Source organism: Lissotriton helveticus, chromosome 1_2, assembly GCF_964261635.1.
Source record: "Lissotriton helveticus chromosome 1_2, aLisHel1.1, whole genome shotgun sequence".
Taxonomy (NCBI): Eukaryota; Metazoa; Chordata; class Amphibia; order Caudata; family Salamandridae; genus Lissotriton; species Lissotriton helveticus.
The window spans coordinates 379,175,861-379,202,091 of NC_136058.1; the positions used below are offsets into that span (position 1 = coordinate 379,175,861).

General features: G+C 49.6%; 2 protein-coding genes across 2 annotated transcripts in view; one reads left to right on the forward strand and one right to left on the reverse strand.

Annotated features, from left to right (window-relative positions):
- Positions 1-26,231, forward strand: part of LOC144806080 (uncharacterized) — a 235,032-nt gene that overhangs the window by 133,935 nt on the left and 74,866 nt on the right. The window lies entirely within an intron of this gene.
- LOC144806063 (uncharacterized) overlaps positions 1-26,231 on the reverse strand; it is a 137,389-nt gene that overhangs the window by 63,082 nt on the left and 48,076 nt on the right. Inside the window, exon 3 of the mRNA XM_078672511.1 lies at positions 20,990-21,033. Coding sequence (XP_078528637.1) covers positions 20,990-21,033 — 44 coding nt within the window. The remainder of the gene's footprint in view (positions 1-20,989; positions 21,034-26,231) is intronic.

Consider the following 26,231-nt stretch of genomic DNA (forward strand, 5'->3'; position numbering starts at 1 on the left):
AACATCTTCAGCACTTCAACTAATATAGAGCAGACAGTTTTTTTTTGTTTTTTTTTCAAAACCGTTTTTATTAAGAGTTCAAGCAGAATTCGGCACAGCCCTCCACAGTCAGGAGGAGACTGTCAATGATTCACGTGTAAAAGCATGGCAGTGAACCCAGAGTTTCAAAATGACTTACCCCAACAATCCCCCCCCATCCCACCCAGCCCCAAGCAGAAAACTACCCCCCACCCCGGCCCCAACTACCCACCCCTTATCCCACCCTAACCCGGTGCACGTGATCAGCCTAGCAACATGAGAAGTACAGCAATGGCCGTGTGGGCCAACAGTCTAGGGTACAGGATCCACATCAAGAGACTGAACATCGTCAATGTCTATCGGGGGGTCAAGCATCAGGCCCCTGTAGTCCGCCCACCGCTTCCAGATTTTGTAGTGTTTGCGTGGACACCCCCGGGCTTCAAAGACCGGCAGCTCCAGGCCCATAAGAAAGTCCAATCCTGCCTTCCACACACCAAGCGGGGGGGCCCGGTCGCTCTTCCAGGCCTGTGCCAAGTCCCGCTTGGCCACCACCAGACCCAACAGCAGCAGGTGTCGTTTGTAGATGTTACCCCCAACGCCTTCCAGGACATGGAGAAGGCCCAGCCTAGGGGTACGGGGCAGGTCCCAACCCAACACCTCTGACAGGCAGTCCCAAACCCCAGCCCAGAATCTAGTCAGTCTCTCACAGGACCACACGGTATGGAAAAGCATCCCCCTTTCAGTACCACACCTCAGACACTCCGGGGCGGCTATCAGGCCCGCTCGCCACAGACGCTCCCTAGTATAATACGCCCTGTGAAGGTATTTGAATTGGATAAAACGAAGACGAATGGCTATAGCAGTACCACGGGGAGATTCAAGGGCCTCACGCCAGTCATCTTCATCCAGGGGGCCGACATCATTCTCCCAGGAGGCCTTCAACGTCGACAGGGAAGGGGAACAGTGTGTGACCAGGGAGCGATATATCTGAGAGACCTTCTTGTCACCCAGGTCCCCCATAAAGAGTTTCGCTTCAATGGGACTAAATTCAGGGAGTTGCTCTAGGCCCACCAGGCTAGGGGCAAGGGCGTGGCGGAACTGGAGGTACCGGAAGAATTGGGACTTGGGCATGTTAAATTCAGAACTAAGGTCCTGAAAGGACTTAAGAGTAGTGCCAGTAAGAACATGACCGAGAGACGAGATCCCGATCGCATCCCAGCCGCCAAACCCCGATAAGGAAGCCAACGCCGGAAGCAAGCCATTACGCCACAGCGGGGTCTCGGCCGTCAGCCTACCCCACCAACCCACACGATGCAAAGCTTGTCGCCAGATCGCGAAGACCACCTGAGTGACTCTCGGCAACAATCTCCTCCGTCTGGCCGAATACAACAAGGTGTGTAGGGAGGCGCCATCCATCAGAGAGTGCTCCAGGGCATAGGCCGGATCACTACGGTCCCCGTACCACCACTCGTTAAGCACCAGGAGGTGGGAGGCTTGATAGTAAGATAGCAGATCAGCGGACGCCCAACCGCCGCAGTAAGTAGAGAGAAAGCACGTGCGCAGCGCGACTCTAGAAGCACCCCCAGCCCACAGAAACCGACCCAGCACCGAGTTAACACTGCGGAACCACCGCGAGTCGATCCAAAATGGATGGTTCTGTAGCTGGTAGAGAAGCCGAGGCAAGGCCACCATCTTGAAGATGGCCGACCGACCATAGATGTTAAGGGGCATACGCGTCCACGTCTTGACGTCCATCTGGACCCGATCCCACACCGGCTGGACATTCCGATCCCACGCCACCGAGGCAGAAGTCGAGAGGAAAACACCCAAATATTTCACGCCATCAGCAGCCACCCGAAGGGACGCAGCCCACGGACAGCAGGCCGAGTCACCCCCCAACAACCACAGGGTCGACTTACGCGGATTAAGAAAGAGCCCCGACGCCTGACCAAACTCCTGCATCAGCTCAAGGATACGGGGGCCCGTACGCTGCAAATCCGTCATGAAGAAGAGTACGTCATCCGCATACAAAGCTATGCGGTCCGAGTGGTCTGTCCCCCACACAAAGCCTCGATAAATGGCATCTCGGCGCACCCGGGCGGCCAACGGCTCCATAGCCAATGCAAATAGGTACGGGGAGAGGGGGCACCCCTGACGCGTACCCCTGGTCACAGGAAACCGAGCGGAGACCGCTCCAGAGACCCGTACCGACGCCGTGACATCTGTATAAAGCAACCTAACATAGGAGACAAAGACCGGGCCCAAGTTCAGCAGCGGCAAGAGAGCAAAAAGATAGGTCCAGCTGACCGAATCAAATGCACTATCAATATCCGCCAGCAGAAGCGCCGCCTGATCCCCGGAAGACCCGACCGCGTCAATCGCGGCCTGTGCCCGCCGGATGTTGTGTCTCGTCGCTCTGTGCGGCATGAAGCCCGCCTGATCTGGGTGGACAAGGGCCAAGATGTGAGGAAGCAGGCGGTTCGCGAGCGCTTTGACCAGGAGCTTAGCCTCGAAGTTAATGAGGGATATAGGGCGATAGGACTCATGGCGATCGGGGGGTCTGCCAGGCTTCTGGAACACCACAATTTCTGCGTGACGCCAGTCAGGGGGGAGGCTGCCACGTTCCCTCGCTAGTTCCAGCGCCCGCCTGTAGTGGGGACCGAGCTGCAGATGAAACTTCCTATAGAATTCACTGGGGAACCCACTCGGCCCAGGCGCCTTGCCCGCATTGAGCTGACCCAGTGCGTCGCCCAATTCCTCCGCCGTCAGGGGGAGATCTAAGGCATCGCGCACCTCATCCGAGATAACATGCGGGGGGACTGCCGCAAGGTATCCCCCAATGCCGACCGGGGACATGTCCTCCCGAGAGGCATATTGACGCCCATAATAGTGCGCAAAGCTCGCCGCCAGTACCGCAGGATCCGTTATCGCTACCCCGGCATCATCGACCAACCCCGGCAAAGTGACTGGCTGCAATGACTGCTGACAAAGCCTGTGGAGCATGGTGCAAGACTTATCGCCCCACTGGTACACCCTACTACGCGTAGCCAACCACGCCTGGCGAGCCTCGTCTAATAAGACAGAGGAGTAAGACTGCTGCGCCTGTAGGAGCAGCCGCAGTGTAATATCATCGGCTGCTGCCCTGTGTCTTGCCTCCAGCACCTCCACGTGCGCCGCAGCGGCAACAATGCCACTCCGCCGAGTCCGGCGGGCAGAAGCGCACCAGGCAATATCAACACCCCGCAGGACGGGCTTCATAGCCTCCCAGACCGTCACCGCGTCCACCCCCACCGTAAGATTGTCCTGCCAATAATGGGCAATCGCGCCACGCAAATGCTGGGAGTAGTCTGGACGCTGCAGGTGCCACGTAGACATCCGCCATCGAAATGGTTGGCGCGCCTTACAAAGATCAATTTGGACCGCCACAGGGGAGTGGTCAGACAGCCCGCGAGGCCGGATCGCTGCCCCCTTCACTCTGTCGAGGAAAGCCCCCGGCACAAACACACAATCAAGGCGCGAAAGGGAGCCATGCACAGCCGAAACATAAGTGTATTCCCGCTGCCCCGCATGCAGGTGTCGCCAAACATCTACCCATCCTAGGCCATCAATCATAGCACTCAACCGTGTAGGGGAGGCCGCAGGTGCAGCCCCCGGTCCCCTCTGCCTGTCCAATGCCATGTCTACCACATCATTCCAATCGCCACCAATCACAGCCAGGGAACGGGGGAGCTCAGTCCACAGGGCAAACAATCGCTCCGCAAGGGCCCATTGCAGCGGGGGAGGGGCATACACACTACCAAACACCACAGGCTCTATACCGATCTTCCCTTGAATAAACACAAATCGGCCCTGAGGATCAAGCCACTGACGCTCATGAGTGTAGGCCAGCCGTCTGTGGACAAGAATGGCCACCCCCCGCGAACCCCTAGTAAACCCGGCATGGAACACCTGGTGGAAGCCAAACCGCTGCAGACTCAGTGCCTTAGTGCCCAACATGTGTGTTTCCTGAAGGAGGAGTACATCCGCAAGATCCCTTTTTGCCCAGCGAAGCACAGCCCCCGCTTAATCTTGTCCAGGAGCCCCCGAACATTCCAGCTCAGAATGCGCATGGAAGCGCCAGGAGACGCTAGACTTGGAACATCAGCCATTATCATGGATAGGGAAACCCCGCGCTCCCCCGCACCCGACCCAGACCTCCCACACCCCAATTGCAAAGATCACAAAGAACACGTGCACCCCACATAACACAACCCCAAACCCCACAGCCCAGCTCCCCCCTCCCCCACCCCTATACCTAAAAAAACAATGAAGCATCTGTCGCGGCATACGGTACTCCAGGCCCAAAACATAGTGCCGAAAGTCAAGCATGCCAATGGATCCCAACTAGCCCCCCCAACCAACTAGACACACTCCCAAAAGCCACCCCCCAGTCCCAATAGGAGGAGGCAGCCCATATAACGTGCCCCGAACCCCATCAAACACACAGCCAGGCTAAAGGCAGTGCGGTACATAGAAACAGAAGGCCGCAAGGGCCCCACAGCGCCGCCAAAGAACAGGGTAATACTGCACCAGCCAATGTCCGTCCCACCGAGCAAAGTTCAGCCGCCATGGTGTAAGATCACTGATGAAAGGCAGTCAGTAGGTGGCCAGCCAACGACGATCAGACGTCCTTGTCAGATGTGTCCGTAGCATGTTGCGTGTCCCCTAGAAGGGGGTCCCGGGACAGGGACCGTCGTCGCGAGCGGGACTTGCGATGTCGTTTTCCTTTGCCCGGCTGATCCCCCCGATCCTGAGATGAGCTGCGTGAGAAGCCGGAGTTCAACCCCGGCTGGGCGTGCGGTCGCAGTCTGACCACCTCGTCGGTCCACCTGAAGACGGCCTCCGGAGTATCGAAGAAATGGGTCTTAGAGTTGAAGATCACCCGGAGGCGGGCCGGGTAGAGCAGCGAGTATTGAATTTTCAGGCCGCGCAGCTTGGCCTTGGCCTCCAGGAAGGAATGTCTCTGCTGCTGGACCAGTCTGGTATAGTCCGGGAATATCATGATTTTATGATTATCGTAGAGCAGAGTGTCTTTAAGCCGTGCCTCGCGGAGAATGACGTCCCTATCATGGAAATTGAGGATCCGGGCGATGATCGGGCGAGGTCGCTCCCCGGTCGGCGGCCTCTGCGTTAAGGCGCGGTGTGCACGTTCCACCACGAAGCAGCGCGACAGGGCGTCCGGGGGCAGCCAGCTCTCCAGCCACTGGGATAAGAAAATGTCCATATGCCCCTTCTCACAGTCCTCCGGGAAGCCAATAAAGCGCAGGTTGTTCCGTCGAGCCCGTCCTTCTGCATCCTCCACACGAAGCGCTAGGCCACGTTGAGTCTGTTCCAGGTCAGCAACCCTCTTCTTGAGAGCGCCCACGTCTCCCTCCACCGTCGTGACCCTGGTCTCCGTTTCGGTGATGCGGGCGACCGCGTTGCGAAGGTCCTGACGCAACAGCATCACATCGGCACCCACCGCGCCAATTTTAGCGTCCAACATGTCGCGGGACTGCGTAATGGCCGTCAGCAGCGCTGCATTGTCCGGTCCAGCATTCTGGCCTCCTCCGGCACCCCCTCCAGGGCCAGTGAATTTGTCGATAGGTCCCGTTTTAGCGGCGGCCGCGCCACCTCCACCTCTGGTCATGGCGGCAGCAGAGACGGCCGGGCAACACGCACCTGCAAGAGGGTCACCCCTCATGAATGTCCACCACTCAGGCCCCCGGTCAGGACTTTCGGGGCTCCTATGCTCCTGCACCTCCGGTCCAAGGTTCAGCGTCGGTGACTCCGGGCAGAGGCCACCAAACTCGAGGCCCCGGCTCCGCCCTCCTCGCGCCCAAGGTTCGCACCGCCACCACACTGTCCCCGGTGGTCACAGGGGGGACCCGGCTGCTCCAGGTATCACGAGGCCCTCCCGCAGGGCCGCCTCACTGCAGCCCCCAGCTATGTCGGCAGGTCTGCACGCTCCAGGGAGCTCCTCCTCTCCCGGCCGGCACTCCGGCTCCCAGGCCACTGCTCCACGGACACTGCAACTTGGGTCGCCGCCGGCCGGCGGAGCCAGGAGGGGCTCCTCCAAACTCGAGGCCCCTGCTTCAGCCAGGCGAGGTAGGCCGCCGTACGTCCCCCGTGGCTCCGCGGCTCCCCGTGGCACGAGTCCCAGCCACCACCACTGCAGGGGCACCCAGGGATCACCCCAGCGCCTCGAGAACACCAGGCAGCCCGAGGATCAGGCAGACAGGAGGGATCCGCGGGCCGCGCTCGGGCCCACCGGCTCGGGCCCGCCAAAATCGAGGCCCCGGCGCCGACGCCCGGGTCTAGGCCGCTTTCCGCTCTGGCCGGTCCCGACACTCTGGGTGACCCGGGAGCGCCGCTCTCAGGATCGGATGGCTCCCAGCACTATCCGCCACCGTCACCTCGCTCGTGGCACAGAAGTCAGGGTCCGAGGGCCAGGATAACAGTAAGGATAATCACCGGGCTAGCGGGAGCTCTAGAGAGCCACGTCCGCCATCAGCGCCCGCTAAGCCACGCCCCCAGTTTTTTTTTTTTTTTACTACATTTACTGACAGAGATAGGAAGAGACTGAGAGTGCTGCCGCCGCCGCCACGGCCTGAAGAGGGAGCTCGTGAGCAGTGAATCGACAGGACTGGACGCCATAACGCCATTGCCTTGAGGCGGACGCGGACGCGGGCGTCTCTACCGTGTCTCTTCCGCTACCGCTGCTGCTGCTGCTACTGTCACTACCGTGGGAAATAGAGGGGCACAGGAAAATGGCAAACGGTAAACGGATTACCTGCCACAATCAAAAAGAAAGCGGGCCACCGGCCGGCCGGTCGCTGGCTCCCATCCGTTGCCATCTGCTGTCGGCTTGGCTTTGCTCTCTCTGCCGACGGGGGAGCTGGGTCCGCTTTTTCCAACAGTGGTGCCGTGGACTGGCCACTCGTACGAGGAGCAACACCTACATGCGGGTGTGAGCGCTGAGTCAAGCGCTGTAACAACAACACCGCTGTAGCCTTGCCCCGCCGCACCTGGTCCCCCTACTAAAATCTACCAGCCTGTTTAAGGAGCTGATCCCGCACCCGCTCTGGTTGCAGCACAGCAGTATAGCCGACTGGTCAAGTGCGAGAGGAACAGCAGCTGCTGGCGGGTGTGAGCGCTAAGCTAAGCGCTGTGATAACAACACCGCAGCAGCTTTGCCTCATCGCGCCTGGCCCCCTTACCAGCCTCACCGCTGATGAACTGTGAAAGACCAGGGGAAACCAGGAGCCAGGAGTGAGGGATAAGAGCATCTGCGAGTCTGTGAGCCAGCACCAAGGCGGCAAGGCACAGGGGGGGGTGTAATCTGCTGACCAGGTTGTTGGCTGAGGCTGGCACTGCCTCAGTCGCTCGGAGGTTCGCCGCAGAGCCTGTTGCCAGCTGCTAAGAACGCCCCCGGGCTGTCGCTGTCTTTGCAGCCTCGCAGCCCCAGTTCATTACTTCTAGGCATCCAACACTCTTGACAGGGGTTAGGAGGTGTCTAAGATTCGGCCCCGCCTAGCCCACAAACAACACCTTGTGGACTCACCATGGAAAACATCAAGCCGCTTAGAAGACTACTACGGAGAAAGGGTACTACTCTCCGCTCCGCCTCTCCCGGGGAGGTTCAACAGGAGTCGCCACCACCTCAAGACACAACGTTACACCCAGGCGGCCTTTCATCGCAATCTCGGATCAGCGACTTCTTCGGAAAAACTCCTCTCCAAAAGGGCTCTCCTTCCACTCATCCACTATGGCCCGACGCGGATTTTAATGCTGCCACTCAGAGCGAAAACTATTGCTCTCCTAGCCCAGTTCACGTTAAAAACTCAATACTGGAGAAAACCTCTCTGTCCTCGCCTAAATCCCTCGCCTCACATGAGGCACACCAGCTGCATACGCTCTCTCGGGAGGTTGCTTCTACGACCCAGGACAGTCTCTCTGCCTCACTGAGCGCCTCCTTTGCAGCTCTGGGAAACTCATCCTCACCTGTTTTCAGCTCTGACCCCTTAAATACTACTGTATTAAACACTGCAGCCAAGCTGCAAGTCCAAGCCCAGGTCTATGGCAGCGCCCAGCTGACATCACCAGATCACCCTAATAACTGTAACGCGGCTAATCCAACTTTGAAGCCCCAACTTCAACACAGCCCAAACTTATGTTCAGGGGCTCCCTTAATTGGACATAATGACCATTCATCTTCAAACAAGAGTTACAACTATGATGATTCTTCCTTACCTAACAAACTATCCAACCGATTCCTGGCCTCCCTAGAAGCCCGAATCGAAGATTCACTTGCTTACTCACCGGGCCTTAGCCCGCTCTCAAACTCTCTTAGAACGTTAACGGAGGACCGGGATTCTCCAGTGTTTACTTCCTCGGACACCACAAACTCAATCTTGGTCTCACTGACATCCCTGCATGCAAAGCAAGACGCAATAGCTAAAGCCACGTTATGGCAGTCGCAGAAAATGGAGCTGCAGATCGATCTAATGCAAACTCTGGCCTCAGCACTATCGGACCTGGGCTCCAGGATATCCTCTCTTGAAGGCTCGGTGGCGCTAACGGGCACTCTGAATTCTTGCCCTTGCTCTCCAATAATCAACAAACTTTCGTCTCTCCCCGAAATCTTGAGTGCAATCTTGAAATGTGTGAAGTGCCATAACAATGGAGAAGGACCATTAAAGCCCACACGTGAGCCTCATCTTTCACTCACCGTTGAAGAGCCCTCATGCTCAGCCATAGTACCCAGTCCATCTCCAGAGAGAAAAAATACTTCCCCCTGTGTCGGCCCAGTCACTACAAGTGCAGCCCACTTTACACCGAGGACTAGTCCCCTCCCCCCCCAAAGCGGGCTCTGAACACACTGATGTTACTAGTCAAACATCAACGCAATTATTAACTACACGATCTGTCTGCTCCGACACTGTCCATATGGACATGGCCCACAGCTTTCCTAATGCTTCATTGAAACCCTCACTGTCAAGGAGGGAGAAAAAGAAACTCAAAAAACTATCCAAAAAACAACGCTTAGCGACAAGGAGAGCGGGGCTTGAAGGCTCAGCAGCACTCAGTTTGCCAGCCACTAAATCAAGGGGCCTCCCTTATTTTCCTATTTTCAACTTGCCTTCAAAATCCAAAACAAAAATTACTGAAACAAGCTCGACTGCCGTGGGTTTAAAGGCCACCAGTGAACAGCCCGGTCTATCAACCCAGGGAGGTCCTGTGGCCACAACAGCCATCGATTTAAATTTCCCACCAACAGCGAATGATCCATTGTCTAAGAAAATTACAGTATCAATTATTCACGATCAAAGACCTAGGAATCAGACCATCAATGTACAGTCTGCTGCAGCACCATCAGAAACACGGAAGAGTCCACTTGATTGTCAGGTAATGGCGAAACCATTGAAAGCGGACCCGCAAAGTGCAATAGAGGGCGACGCAACAAGCCGTTGTGCTTATCATCCATCTGAGGATCCATCTTGAGCCGGTTGGCTCTCCACTGTGCACATGCAGAGGCCTTATCCGCCCCAATTGCCACAAGTATCAGAAACGGTAAGCCACTCGGGGGGGAACAATCCACCCACCTGAAGTTCGCTTCCAACATCTGACGGCGCCAGCACCTTCAAATGACCCAGCTAGGACCCAGAATCACCAGAACCTGGAAAAGGGAGCAGAACTAGTCTTTTTTTCTCACTACGAGCATAAGGGCTCATATGACGTCCTCAATAGAGGCAATCTCATCCGTCTATTCAAATGTGTTCCAGCGTTGTCTGAGGTCACTTCCTCAGACCTTATATCGGTCAGGTTTTTTACAATACCAGGAAAAGGGGGCTCAGAGGCCACCACTACATTGTGGTCCCTGGAATCCATTAGGAATGCAATCCTTAGGGAAGCTAATTTATTTGAAAATTGGGGCATCGAAATGTGGGTTCCTACTCATCAAAAATATCCCCAGGCCCCAGTGAACCAGCATACTAGCATACTGAAGGGGTCCAGGGGCGTAACCGATCCTTGGCTTCCGGAAGCGTCGAAAGTAGACAACTTCTTAAACATCGCATGTCATACCAACCAACGTCTGATAAGTTGCAAACCTAACTGCTCTGCCTTCTACGCAAACGATATCCGCCACGGCTATTCTGCCCTTGAGCCTCTTACTAACTTAGTCCAGCAGCGCCCTTCCTAACACAGGCGCAAGCCGGTTCAACCCTAAATTAACCATCACATCCTGGAATGTGGCTGGGCTAAAGTCAATTCTTGCCTCAAAATCAGCCGTGGATTTCCTTAACAAAAGTGATATCATATGTCTCCAGGAGAATTGGTCTCTATCTCCATCGCCTCTGCTTGGCTATCACGAACTTTTTCAACGAGCCGTCCAGGCCAACCCCTACGGAAGACCCTCTGGGGGCCTCTCAATTTACATTAAGCACAGCTGAAAGATAACGGTCACACCTATTCCTTGGAACCTGACAACAGGGCAGACCGTACTTATCACCGGCCTCTCACTGTCAGGTAGGGCCCTCCCAATTCTCCTAATCAATTGTTACCATAATATAGCGAAAACCACAAAATCAACTGCAACTGATTTATTGGTAAAACATCTGGAAGATCTTCTATTGGAATTCGCACATACGGAGGTACTGTTATTAGGAGACTTTAACATCAAAGACCTTGCAACTAATGGTCTCCTAGCAAGGAAAACCAAAGAGCAGGAAGCGATGACCATTTTTTAACAACTTACAACCTCCGGTCAGCTCAGCAAATTATACTGGAACAGCACCCGGGTGTCCATTTTCTGCCCACGTTTAGTGCCATCTCAACTATTGACTATATTTTCTTATCACCGCTTTTGGGCAATAATCTGGCCAGGATGGAAATTCTAGATCGTATGGAGAGCGACCACAACCCCCTAATGGTAACATTGCATTTGCAAATGCCAGTTGCCGCGGAAACAACAGAAGTGGGGCAATCATCGCGGGCCGAACTCCACACCTTGGCTAGAAGAATTAAATGGGATTCACTAGGCTCTGTCAAGGTGGGAATTTGGCTTAAGGCCGAAATACCTAGCTTTAGACTAGAGGCCCCCACAGAATTACATCACCTGTGGGATAATGCCATCGTTAAATTACAGGATCTATTGGTAGGCCGCGTGGTTCAGCCTAGATCATCTGGGCCACGTCCGAAGCAAATTCATGATCCAGCACTAGCCTCCCAAAAAAAGACCCTCAGGAGGGCTGTGCGCAGGCACAAACTGATCGGAACTGTACATACTGCCAATAATGTGGCATTGCTGCGAAAGACCTTCAAGAAATCCTTATGGGAAACCAAGAGACTAAAAGAACACTCTGAATGGCTAAAAATATTCCACCTGCTTAAGGGCAATAGCCTGTCCAAGTTTTGGACCTACATGAACAAACTCCGTTCCACAAACAAGATGAGAGGAAACGCGGTTTGTGAAGAAGATTGGGCCCTGCACGTGTCCCAACTATATCGCAGTGATACCTCGGACCCAGTGGTGATCGGACTAGGAGATCGTGTTGAATCCACTCAAACAGAAACTCATGAGTTGACCACTGCAGCCTAGGTCTCCAAGCATCTGCGAAATATGAAAAACGACGGTGCTCCAGGGCCCAACGGTCTTCCGGCTGGGGTATTTAAATGTGCCCTGGAAGAGTGGGCGGCCCTCTTAATTCCTCTATACAACAACGTGTTCAGGACTTGCCAGCTACCAGACTCATGGTTAGGCTCGATTTTATGCCCCATATTCAAGAAAGGAGACCCCACGCTCCCGGCTAATTACCGACTCATCGCACTGTTAGATCTTGAGGCAAAGGCATACGCTCGATGTCTTCTTAGGGTGCTTGAAAAATGGGTTGCTGACAATAACATAATACCATACTACCAAACGGGGTTTCGGGCATCGGCCTCCACAATAGACAATATCACCACTCTAGCCATCCTGAGTCAACAAGCAGCCCAAAAAAACCATCTTCCACTTTACTGCTGCTTTGTTGACTACAGCGCGGCTTTTGACAAAGTGTCTCGGAACACCTTGTGGAGGAAATTGAATAAGTGGGGGATCCTGCAGAGCCTCCTAAGAGCACTCATCTCATTGCACAAGAACACATGGGTGCAAATCAAAACCGGCCCAAAGACAGTCTCTTCAAGAATTAGTGTCGCTGACGGGCTAAAGCAAGGCTGCGTTCTTGCCCCTCTCTTATTCAATCTTTATACAGCCGATCTTGGAACATTTTTAGAGAACAGCAATCTCCTCCCGCCAAAACTCAGTCCTGGTAAAAAGTCTCTGCATATATTACAATATGCGGATGACATTGTAATAATGGACCAAGCTAAATCGGGTCTCCAACGAGCGTTAAGTACGCTCGATATATACAACATCGCTAATGCCTTGAAAATCAATCAGGCAAAAACCAAGGTACTGATATTTGGCAGATGTAAGAATAAGAAAAGCTTAAGGTGGAACATCGGGCCTGCCAGGATCGACACAACCGTAAAATATAATTATTTAGACGTCTGGTTCAACCAGACGTCTAGACCTGCAGCTCATCTAGCTGCCTTGCAAAAGAGAGCAGGCGCAATCACATACTCCCTGACTCGGTTGAACCTGTCCCTGTGCAGTCCCTCTGAAGAAGCCATTCTGAAGGTGATCAAAGCTACTCTTCTTCCTGCCTTAACCTATGGGCATCAGGCCTATCCCGGGGCATGCTCTGCCAGTCTAGATCTCGCCCAAATCTCCACCTATAAAAGAATTTTCCACCTCCCAAGTTTCATTCAGCGAGCAAGAATACGTTTGGAGCTGGGCCTGCAAAGACAATCAATTTACTGCGAGGCCGATACCCTGAAATATTTCATACGGTCATTAAAAGCCGGTGACAACACTTTAAAATCCCACCTAAAAGAAACCTTTTCCAGTCCTGGCAACCCTTGGAACCCTCAGATTGCAAAGGCCATAAGAGTGCTAGAGATGGATAACGCATCCCTCTTTTTAGATTCCATTCCATACTCGGCCTGGAAAAATACCATCAACAGACAGGCCAAATTAATTTCCCATCGCATGGATTTGCACTCCGTAAAAACATCTTCCATTTTGCTCCCACTGAACTCTTCGTATCTTCCCGGGAAACCGCAAGCCTATTTCCAGGAAAACTTAAATGCAGTGGCACGGAAGAATATTATGTTCATGCGACTTCTTGGCTTGCGTTCAACGGCTTTTAACAGATGGGCTCCAACAAGGGAGGGGGGGCTTGCAGACTGTGCAATTACCACTCTGAGTCATGGCTGCATCTCCTGTGTTGTTGCCCGGCCCTAGCCGCCCCAAGAAAGTTTCTCTTAAAACCCTTGTATTTAAGATGGGGCATTAGGACATGCTGGGATGCTTCGGCTCTTTGTTTCGCATCCACTGACATCCAAGTGCTTGCCAGGTCGGGAAAATTTGTGGGACTCTTGGACAATCTTCTGTCACCTTCTTCGGCCCCCGCTCTCCCACGTCTTCCCCCTCAAAAACTCATCACAGACTTTTTTTTCCCCGTGGTTTAGCACTTTTCATTTTTATTATCTTTAATTTTGGTTTTGCGTAGCAAAATGTTTATATCGGCAACTACAAGACTGTTTTTTTTAGAAGCACAATGGTCACTAAGCTCAGTGAGCTGTTTCTCAGCTTTGTGTTTCTGTTTTCTTCCTTTTATCCTTAACATGACAAATGTGTTACTGCTGATTTTTGAAATATGTGCTAATGCTGTTTTTATAGCAACTGTGCTAACTAATAAAAAACGTCAAACTTCAAACTCCACTAGGACAGCAGCGTTTGCATTCTTCACCCTTTCTACCCTTTCTCCAAGAGGGTCACAATGGTGTATAACCCATCTAAAGAGTAAGTGGGAGCTTTTTACATTGCAGAATTTGATTATGTCAAACATTTAAGGTGATCTTGTACATCCCCTGTACCTTTCTCTGTTCTACATGTTAAACAACATTCTGGGGCTTATTTACAAGCTCCTTGCGCCACCCTTACGTCACTTTTCCCATGTTAAAAGTGACGCAAAGGTGGCACAAGGGGCTTGTAAATCTGCTGTCTGTGTCCAAAGCATTACATTGAACACAGGATGTGAATTTGGTGAACTAAATCGCCTACAAATAAATCCATGTATCTTTGTTTTATTGCTGGCTTCAATCGTTCTGCTTTCAAAGCTTAATTTGGCAATAAGCGGTATATGCATACATTTGTGTTGTTCGCCAGAGCCAGAAGGTTTTGTAGATAAATGTGCAGACTGAAGTAGGGTGGACATAGGGGTCAATGAGATTGTCATAATTTGACCTCTGCTTCCTGTAGAGGCGTCAAGGAACCTTACGATAGCCTCCGTTGGTTTGATTTAACTGGAAAGCTAAGCAGAATTTAGAAACAGTTATAATTGTTATATATATGCTTGATTAATAAGCCAGAGACTTCCTTAGCGCTTCCCTGCGCTCTGTGCCCCTTTCCCCCCCTCCCTCTGCCTCAGGACCGCTCTCGGCCGAGTATCGACGCCGAGGGCTGGTTCCCGGTTCTTTGGCGGCCATATTGGGTGAGGAGTAGGCGGGTGACGCGCTCTAGCAGCGCATAAATAAGACGGATATGACTCCGCGCAGCGGACGCGCCGGACCTGCGCCGGAGTCGTGCCAGAGTCCTGCCCGTCTGTGCCCGTCCGTGCTCGACCGGGCCCAGGGGTCAGGACTCTTGGTAGGCGACTGCTATACTCTACTGGAGATCTACTCTCACTTGACTTAGGTGAGCAGCCTTTAGACCCTATGACGCTGTCTATACTAAAGGAAACTAATATTTTACGTTCCTCTTGCTGTAATGACCTGCCTCACCCGCCCCTTTTAAAGCTTGCCAGCTTGAATACAAGGTCACTTCAGAAACACCACCTAGAAATTTTTACCCTCCTACAGGATGAATCTATCGACATTCTAACCCTTACGGAAACGTGGTTAGGCAATAATTCTTCCCCAGATATCATAGCCGCCCTCCCAAATAGCTATGACATGATTTGGCACAACCGTCCAGATAATGTCCGAGGTGGGGGAGTAGCAATTATCTTTAAAAAACATCTAATTGTGGTTAAAATCTTAGCAGAAACAATAAACTCCGCTGATATACTTGGAGTAAAAATCACCCTGAATAATTCCTGTCTTATCGTTCTTGCGGTCTACCGTCCACCACAATGTACTTCTTTGTTTAATGAACTCTTCTCCCCTATTGTATCTGATATCTGCACACGTTATAAAAAGTCTTGGTGACAGGAGATTTTAATGTCCATTGGGATAGTAAAGACAAAGATTTACTAACTCGTCAACTACAGACCTCTATGACCTCGTTAGGTCTGGAACAACTTGTGGAAGCCCCAACACATGTCACGGGTCATACCCTTGATCTGATTTGGACCTCTATGCCAGAGGTAGCCCTTATGAGCATTACACCTTGTATCTGGTCAGATCATTATTTACTTCTGTGTAATATTACTTTGGAAACCACTTTGATGATACCACCTCTTAAAACCAAAAAAGTGCGTTCCTGGAAAAAAATAGATTAAAAAACTCTATCAGATGCTCTCCCCAAATATATTCAATCATGGAATTCCTTTGGAAATTTAGATCAGGACTATAATTCTATAGTGGGGAGCCTTAAACAAGCTATCGACCAGATAGCCCCGGAAAAGGTACAGAAAATAAAGGATGCTGGGAAAAGGGCCCTTTGGTTCACCCCGCTGCTAAGAGATCATAAAAGAAAACTTCGCCATCTTGAGAGATGTTGGAGGAAGACAAAAGATAGCAGAGACCGAGAACTCTATAACATATCGCTGAATGCTTACAAAAAACTCATAATATCAGCGAAAGGGGAATATTATGAAACACGTATAAACAAGGCAAAAAATGTACAGAAAGAAACATTTAAAATCTTAAAAGAACTGAGCAAGAAAGATGGAAAGGTGGACATAACAATAGACTGTAACACCTTTCAAAGCTACTTTCTAGAGAAAGTGACAGCTATTTTATCAGACATCGAGAAGAACGCTCTTAACATTTCTGGGATATCTCAGGCCCCCCGAGTCCCTCCACAATTTACTATTTCTAGGTTTCCAGCTATAGACGCCAAAATCCTGGCCAAGCTCATGGACACAACTAAGTCAGGTTCCCCTGCAGACCCCTGCTCTCCCGGAATTTTCTGCTTGGCGCTCCCCGTCCTAGAGGAGCATATTATCTGCCTCTTGAACAACTCCCTAGACACAGGTCTCCTACCAGTTAGTTTCAAGGAGGCTCGCGTCAAGCCCCTGATAAAGAAGCCCGGGGCAGACCCGGCCTGTTTGAAGAACTATAGGCCAATATCCCAGCTGCCTTTTCAGTCCAAAATTTTGGAACAACATGTGCAGAAATCCCTGTCTTCATTCCTGGAGTCACACCATCTTCTCCAGGAACGCCAAGCGGGGTTCCGGGCACATCACAGTACCGAGTTAGTAATGCTCTCGGTGCTGGATGAACTTAGATGCATGGCTGACAGTAAAAAACCAAGTGCCCTGATACTTTTAGATCTTTCAGCGGCATTTGATACTGTCAGCCATGCTCTACTTTTGGACAGACTGGCCGCATGTGGGATAGAGGACCTGGCCTTTCAATGGCTAAAATCTTTTTTATCAGGGAGGACCCAGAGAATTCAATTAATGGATGAGATATCAGAAGTGGGTGTCCTTGAGTGTGGAGTCCCGCTGGGATCGGCACTATCACCACTCTTATTTAATCTCTACATGCAACCATTGATAGACTCCCTGGCAAATATGGGCTGTAGGATTTTTAACTATGCTGACGATACTCAGCTGCTGCTGAGTATAGATAATACGATCTCGGCTCAGGACCAGGCCCAGAATATATTGAGGTTTACTGTAAGTTAGATGACAGCAAACTCACTGAAAATAAACCCTGAAAAAACAGAGGTTTTGGTGGTCTCAACCGCAAGTTCGCCTTAGGGCGATTTGTTCTGGCCCGAAGAACTTGGCCCTACTCCAAATCCGTGCCCTAATGTAAAGAGCCTCGGTATAAAAATTGACCACGAACTGACGATGAATAGCCAAGTATCCTCTGTTGTCGGAAGCTGTATTAATCTAATTAGGCAATTGCGCAAATTAGTCCCCCTGCTCTCCTTGAATATGCTTCGAACCATTGTTTCGGCAACTATAATCTCAAGGATTGATTATGGAAACGCATTATATTTAGGTCTGTCAAAAAACTTGATTAACCGCCTACAGGTTGTCTTGAACGAAGCAGCACGGTTAATCTTTAGACTACCCAGACAGACCCATGCTTCCCCACTGCTACAGAGACTACACTGGCTCCCTGTAAAGCAAAGGGTGGAATTCAAGAGTCTATGCATCGCCCATAAGGCAATCTATGGGAATGCGCCTGTTTACATAAAAGAACGACTTAACATCTATAAACCTAATCGGGTACTGAGATCCTCTAACGCCCAATTGCTGTCATGCCCGCGTTTTAAACTGGCAACAAAGGGTGGGAGATCCTTTTCTATCCAACTACCACAGATGTGGAATAAACTGCCAGAGATTCTTCGTAGAGAAGTTAACTTGCTTCCCTTTAGGAAATCCTTGAAAACATTCTTATTTAGGGAAGCTTTTTGTTCTATTTGAGACGGTGCTTTGCCGGTACTTTTCTGTATATATACTTACTTGTTGTTGCTGTATTTTTGTCAAGAGCGCCCAGAGACCTGCCGGTGATTCGGCGCTATACAAAACCCAGTTAACAATAACAATAACAATATTTGTAAATTATTAGTGCCCTTCTAACATTCAAAACCATAGAGAGCAGCTGCTCTTGGAAGTTTTCAACTCACCAACATTCTAACAATAAAAATCTGAATAGAATGTTCAAATTTTAGGTTTTTGAAGAATACACCAAGAGATCTTGACTGTTAGTGTTGAAGCTGCATGCTTTCATTTTCAGGCATCGCATTCTCTAGATTCCAGTCCATAGGAATTGTCTTCCACGAGCACCCATAGACAATATTTTTTTCAAATCTTGTATTTTCAGTGATATGACCACCGAAGGCACTGATTTTATATTAAAAACAGAGCTTTGGACTATACAATTTCCCGCTGAAAGGCAATATTTCTCTCCATGTGTTCCGCAGTTTGTTGCTTACTTTCCCTCCATGTTAAAGAACAGTAGATGTTTCAGCACCCGGGCTAATGTGCTGCAAAGCTAAATGCATATAAGGTCTCAAAGGCGAGACCGATTGCATTGCAAATGCTTGTTACAGCTGTTCTGACACTGAGATCAGTTTGCTGGAATCCTCACTCAAGTATAACTCTAACTTGGGTCAGATGACACATTTCAGACATAAAGCTCCTCTCCTTGAATATAGCAGGATATTTTACAGACCCTAAATAAAAAGTTCTCAGATACCTTTAAAGCAGACATAATAGGTCTGCAAGAAACTTACAAACTTGGTTGATAGACGATTTACAGTTAGATAATTTCAATGCACTCAGTTGTTCAACTACAAATTTCAGGATGGAACAGTGTTAGACCTGGCACCTTGGCGTGAGTTTCCCTTCCACTTTTTTTGCTGATGTGCCTCAGATGTTTTTGCTGGTGTCCGCTGCTCAGGGCACTGCGCCACGGCCAATCCGTGCCGCAGTGCAAGTGCTCCCTATGTAAAGTGTAACTTTGTGATTGATATTCCTGATTGGTTCATTGGATTTACTGTCAGTCCCCAGTAAAGTGCACCAGGAGTGTCAGGGCTTGTAGATGCCAATACTGCTAGTGGGCCTGCAGCGCTGGTTGCGCCACCCACAGAAGCAGCCTTTTAAAAATGTGTCTATGGTCTGCCACTGCAGAACATGGGTGCAGCCTGGTACTGTCATGCTGGCTGGGCAAGTGCACACACTTGCCAGCCCCTAACCCTTCCCTTGACTTCATATTAGTCACCCCTATGGTAGGCCCAAGGGCAGGGTGCATTGTAAGTGTAAGGTAGGACATGCCCTGATGTGTGTGGCATGTCCTAATAGTGAATTACTGCCAAATTCGTTTTTCACTATTGTAAGGCTACCTGTTCCCTTTAGGCCAGATGGGCTGCTGGAATTATTACACTCTATAATCCCAGCAGGCTCAGGGAACATGGTAGAAAGTAAAGTTTAGTATGCTTGAACTCAGAATAATAAAATACTTCTTTTAGTAAAGTTTATTTTAATATCCTGTGTTTACAAATGCTACTTTTAGAAAGTTGTACAAAAGGGGGTGGTGATGGACGGAGCATCTGAATCAATCAAACACTCACCCAGTCAAAAGATCTGGGTTTAATCCATCACCGTTCTTTAGCCCACTCTGCCACCCCAGTTCAGACATGGCTATATGCAAATCAGTCGGACCCTGTGCCTCATGGGAACAGTCCAGCCCGAACTGCCAAGCCATGTCTTCCCTGGACCGGAAACAAGCTTCCGAGGACCGGTTCCTTGAATCCAGTGGCAAAGGGAGCAAGGGACTCACGTCTGAGCATACCCTGCCACACTTATGGCGGCCAAAAGCGGTACAAAAGGGGGTGGTGATGGACGGAGCATCATCCCCTTTTGTATCACTTTTAGAAAGTTAGCATTTGTTTGCCTAACCATTTCAGCCCGCCTCTGCTTGGATGTGTATCTGGCTGTCTGGGATGTGTGAGTGACAGGGCTGGGGGATGACAGGTGGTGAATGCAAGGTTTACACCTTAGTGGGAGGTAGGAGTGCCCCTGGGCTCTTAATCAGGCTGTGCTCTGCCACCACAATGCTGGCTCCGCCCCCTGGGGAGCGACTGATGACTCAGCCGGCACTTGGCCCAGGAAGGGCGAAGCACTGTCATCAAGGTACTCCTGGCTGCCCCTGTCCACACAATGCTGGCTCCACCTCCTGTGGAGCGTCTGATGTGCCTGCCCCTCACACTGAAAGCAGAAGCCAGAAGTACACCCAACAAGTGCTCAGAGACTGAAAGCAGTTATGCAGAGGCCCCCCTGGCCTGTGAGAACAAAGGAAATACAGTATAAAAGTAGGAGCCCTGCTCCTTGTAAATCAGAATCCTGTTTCCCACAACGAACCTCTGCCCAACTAGAAGGAGAAGAAGACGCTGGAAGGACTGGCCTGCTGCTTGCCTTGCTGAGGAAGGAGAGGAAAAGACTTTGAAAAGACTTTGCTGACTTGTTGTCAGGATCCTTCCTAATGAACGGTCAGCAAGAGTTCTCAAAAAGAGGCAACAGGACTGGAGTTTGGCTCCTTCCTGGTCCAAGGCGTGGAATTCACGGAATTCCAAGATGGCGGGCGAGCAGGACAACTGTCAGCCTAAGTTGCCAGTCTAGTTTTCTGAACATTCCAGAACGGAGTTCAGGTGAGGCGCGCGCTCTATCAGAGCTGCGCACTTCACCGAGAATTCAGCCCGAGTCAGTTAGATAAATCCTGTCAGAGTAGAAACGTTTGTAGAGAAAAGTTATTTTCAGAATTCCAGAGTGGTAAGAGATATATTCCTAGTAGCAACTCAGTATAATAGTTTCCCTGCAGATATTACCACGTAGGTGACTAGCAGCAGAAAGAAAGGAGACATACAGAGAGACTCCGTCAAGACAACGTGTCGCCGCTTCAGGAGCAGAGCAAGCTGCCTTCACGTTAAGGAAAACGGTTTTCACAGAGCTAAGTGACAATTAAATCTAGACTGTATTCGGCAAAAATTGTATTACGCTTACAGCCTGTAACATTTATAATTCGAAGAGATAACAGTAGCGTTAATGAAGCAGGTGTTTCAAGACACAGCAACAAGAAATTAAACACGTCCTTCAGAGAGATGTAAATAGTTTGTTTAAATGCAATTTAGACAATTACTTGAAGTAAAAAAGAAAGAAAAGCTTACCTGAATCTAGTGAGGCGAATAACTCGAGCAGGAAAGCAGCAGTTCTAAAAGAAGAAGAAAGACAAGTACAGAACACGTTATAAGGATAGCGGAATACAGTACTGGTAGGTCAAAAGAGATAAAGGAAGATAACAGATAATAGAAAGTGAGAGAGCAGGAAATTAATCAATTGACTGTTTTGCAGATGAGGTATTCACAAGCCAACATATAACACAAGAGGAAGAATAAAAGACACAGAGTTGCATAGCGTGGTAGGTTTTATAGTCTAGAAAACACATATTCTAAGAGAATAGCTAGAGTGGAATATTAACAGAGTCATTTCATTTTAGTGAGACTGAACACAAGGCAACTCCAGTTAAAGAAACCTCACAGTAAAAAGAAGAGCTACAGGTCTATGCAGTCCCATGGGTATGTAGGTTTAGTTATCAATAGAAGCAGGTAGAACAGAGTTAAGATTTATAGGTTACAATATTTGTATGTGTTTAGTATTCACAGGGACCTAGTTTAGCTGATAAAGTCAGAGGAGGATTCTCTGGAGTATCGAGGGACCGGACCAGTCTCTTCTGTGCCTTTCTTTTCTTATGGTTATTTTCTCCACTTTTCCCCTTCCCTTTTCCTGATTGCTTGGAGTTATGATTTTTATCTGACTCCGACTGATTGGAGAGAGGGAGTTGGAAAGCAAGCATCTTCTGTTCCTGTGCAAGTCGACATAGAGACAAGAATTGGAAATTCGTGGAGCCCTGACAGAGTGAAGTGCCCACGTTGTAAATTTGCACCCGAACAGAATGGTTGAGGGGGTTAATTTGCAGACCTTAGGGGCGGTATTGGATGCCATCCAAAAAGAGTTAGTGACAGTTAAAGAAGAGAATCGGGGTTTGAGGCAGGAGGTGATAAATGCCAGAAAGGAAACAGCTGAGTTAGCGCAGAGGATTAGGCAACCACCTCCAGGAAATAGGGAAACTCCTATCACATCCGCTGGGGATGTCAATAGGTTAACTACACAGGTGATACACTCTTTGTCACCAGTCATTCCCGTAGCTGCACCAGAGAGATTTAGTGGGGACCCACAGAAAGCACAAGTGTTCATCACGCAATGCTCCCTGCATTTCATGTGTCGTCCTTCTATCTTCCCCGACGCACAATCTAAAGTGGCATTCATCTTGTCTTATTTGAGCGGAGATGCAGCAGCCTGGTCAATGCCCATAGTGACTCGAGATGACCCTCTCCTGCAGAATTATGATGAATTTAAAAAAGAATTCTTGCGCATCTTTGATCGAAGGCGAATCTCTCAAGCTGTAGATAATGAGCTACTGGAATTAAAACAGGGAAATCGAGATTTGGTGGCGTATCTGGCCCACTTTAATAAGTTGATAATGGAAACAGATTGGCCGGAAAGCAAAAGAACAGCAATTTTTTATCGTGGCCTGAGGGATGAATTAAAAGATGGGCTGGCGCAGATTCCCAACCGACCCACAGAGATTTCAGCTCTCATAGATTTGGTCCTGGAGTTGGATTTCCGGCAAGGTGAAAGTCGAGGAGAAAGGAAGCTGAACAACTACCTCCCCATAGAGTATACGATTGTAAAATAGACTTTGAACTAGGAGCAAATATGCCATGTAGCCGAGTTTATACTTTAACTGAGAAGGAGCATAATCATTTAAAGGAATACATCAACAAGTATTTGGCTAACGGATTCATTCGCCCCTCCCAATCTCCGGTATCTTCGCCTTTGTTTTTCGTGCCTAAGAATGAAGAGGGTGAGTTAAGAAGTTGCATAGACTATCGCGCAATCAATCGGATAACTAAGAAAAATAGGTACCCACTCCCTCTCATCTCAGTTTTGTTGGACCAGGTGAAAGGAGCCCAGATATTCACCAAACTGGATTTGAGGGGGGCCTATCATCTCATTCGAGTAAGAGCCGGCGATGAGTGGAAAACCGCCTTTAGAACTCGCTTTGGATTATTTGAATATCAAGTGATGCCTTATGGGTTGTGCAACGCCCCAGCTGCGTTGTGTAGCGCTTACCAGGGGTGTGAGGCACAGGAAGGGACGGATGGCGGTGGTCAGAAGATGTGGTTCCCGCATATCGCCACTGGAGGGAGCCTGGCGATTGCGGGACTACATTCCCCAGAGACCCAGCAGACACGGAAACGGAAGTGTTGGATTGACAAAAGCCTTCCGAGGTAACGGCTCGGGGCTTGTCAATCCAGACCTTGCGTTTGTTCAGGACGGAGCCTTGCCTGTGTAGCCGGAGCAGAGAGTCAGGTACTTTTGTCATTTGAGCAGAACGGATTCTGCTTCCCCGCATTCCTCGATACTGTTTTTGGTGCTATTTACATTCAGCGAGTCCCCGCATCAATAAGACGGGCGGCCTCGCTAAAGATAGTGGCGTTTGGGAGACCCGCGCAGGAGCGCGTTGTCATCTCCGTCACTGTACTCTTCCTGGGGAATTCCTTTCTCGCTATATTTAGTGGCGTTTGTGAGACCCGCGCAGGAGCGCGTTGTCGTCTCCGTCACTGTACTCTTCCTGGGGAATTCCTTTGGTGCATCCAGGCGTGCCGGTACCGGTGCGCACTACAAGAAGAAAACCCTTGCTGATTTTGTTTGTTTTTTTATGTTTACACATTCCTTGCTGATTTTTGTCGACTTTTGGAAACCTTTGCAGCCAGTTGTCAGGCTGCTCCTGCGAAGGCTTGGTTACACTCGACGAAGTGCTGTTTCCTGTATTGTTTTCCTGAGGGCATTTCAAGCGCTCCAGTCCACCTCAACAGTTAGTACCTATCATCTTGTGAATACTTGTTACCGGGAGTTCTGTGCAGTGCTTGGTTTCTAATTGTTGGTTCTTGTTCCTTCCTTACCTGCAGCAAACACCGGGGGGACATAGAGACTGGCGAGAGAGTGGGTGGACGGCATCCAGACAGTTCCCAGAAGCCCTTCGGAACAACCTTTATTGTTTATCCCCTTCCCCTTTTTTCCCTGGGAGGCATTCATACATAGTTGTGTTACCCCTACACTGTGTATTGTGCGTTCCGGAGAGGAGGGGGACTAGTCATCCATCCATCGTTCCTGCTGACATCTTTCAGAGGTTAGTGGTAAACGCCATTGACGTCGTGACACGTTGCAGCATTTCATAAACGATGTCCTTAGTGAGTTTATAGATCAATGTGCAATAGTGTATATAGACGACATCTTGATATACTCCGTCAACACCCAGGAACATCAGAGTCAAGTGAGAAGAATATTACAGAAGCTGAGAGAAAATAAGCTGTTCGTCAAACTAGAGAAGTGTGCCTTTGACGTGACAGAAGTGGAATTCTTGGGGTTTGTCATCTCGCCAGCTGGAATACTCATGGATCAGCGAAAAATTCAGGCCGTCTTGGAGTGGAAGTCTCCAACCAGTGTGAAAGAAGTACAGGCATTTATCGAAGATTTATCAGTGAATTCTCTCGACGAATTCTGCCTCTCACACAACTATTGAGAAAAGGAGTAAAATTTCAGTGGACAGCAGATGCAGAGACAGCATTCAAGGCATTGAAGGAAGAATTCACGTCAGCTCCAATTCTTCTTCACGCAGACCCATCAGAACCCTTTTATGTAGAGACAGATGCCTCAGATTTGGCAGTGGGTGGAGTTTTGTCTCAGAGAAATAAGGAGACCGGTCAATTGCATCCGGTTGCATATCGTTCAAGAAAGTTGTCACCAGCAGAAATCAATTACACAATTACGGAAAAAGAACTGTTGGCAATAAAGGATGCCTTCAAGGAATGGAGACATTATTTGATGGGAGCTCATCATATTGTAACAGTTTACACGGACCATCGAAACTTAAAATTCTTAAAGTCAGCTAGAACACTAACCCCGAGACAGCTTCGTTGGTCATTATACTTTGCTGACTATGATTTTGTCATCACATACAGGCCAGGAGCGCAGAATGGCAAGGCGGACGCTTTGTCCCGTATGGGAACAGGAGAAGAAAAAGATCAAATCAAGACCCAAGCCATCATTCCAGATACCAAAATCATAGGCGTTGTTGAAACTCTGAGTGTGAAAGAACAGATATCTCGAGCCTTGTCACCAGCAAAGATGTTGGAGTGGACGCAGCAGGAAGATAATAGAGAAGTAGTAGATGGTCTACCTTATCACTCAGGAGCTTTGTATTTGCCAACTTCTACACTGCAGAACCAAGTCATGAAGGAATGTCATGTTCATTTGTTGGCAGGACACAAGGGAGAGCAGAAGACGATGGATTTAGTGAAAAGAAGTTATTGGTGGCCACAAATGAACAAAGACATAGAGCGATATGTGAAAACTTGTGAGATATGTGCGCAGGGGAAGTCAGAACGACAGACACCCAAAGGGCTTTTACAACCCTTACCTACTCCTCCCTATCCTTGGCACACAATCACCTTAGACTTAATAATAGATCTTCCTTCCTGTCAAGGTTTCAATACTATTTTAGTAATAGTCGATGCATACACCAAAATGACACATTTTGTGGCCATGAAAGGGATTCCAACGGCGAAACAGTTAGCAACTCATTTCAGTGCTCAGGTTGTGCGGTTGCATGGAATTCCTAAGGTTATTATATCAGACCGAGGAACCCAATTTGTGTCTCATTTCTGGAGAACCTTCATGAAGGCACTTGGAGTTGAGACACGTTTTCCCACCAGTTTCCATCCGGAAACGGATGGACAAACAGAACGAGTGAACCAGGAGGTGGAGCAGTACTTGAGGCTATTTACCTTAAAACAGGGTGGGGAATGGTTGGACTATTTGTGGGCTGCTGAGTTCGCTCATAACAACGCCACAAATGTGTCCACTGGTTACTCCCCGTTTTATTTGAACTATGGCAAACATCCAAATGTTACCATGCTGGATGTTTCGCTTCCAGTTCCAGCAGTTCAGGATTTGGTGACACATTTGAGTCAGGTACACAATGCAGCATCAGAAAATTTAGAACAGGCAAAGATTAAGTATAAGAAATATGCAGATAGGAAGAGGAGAGATTCCCCTCACCTAGAGATAGGGGAGGAGGTTTGGTTAAACACAAAGAACTTGCGCTTGAAAGGAAATCGAAAGTTCCAGCCTCGATACATTGGTCCTTATCCTATTGAAGCACAAATTAATCCAGTGACCTATAAACTGACACTACCTACAAAACTCAAAGTTCACCCAGTCTTCCATGTTTCTTTGTTAAAAAAGGCAGTTCCAGGATTAAGACGAGAGAGTGCTCCACCACCT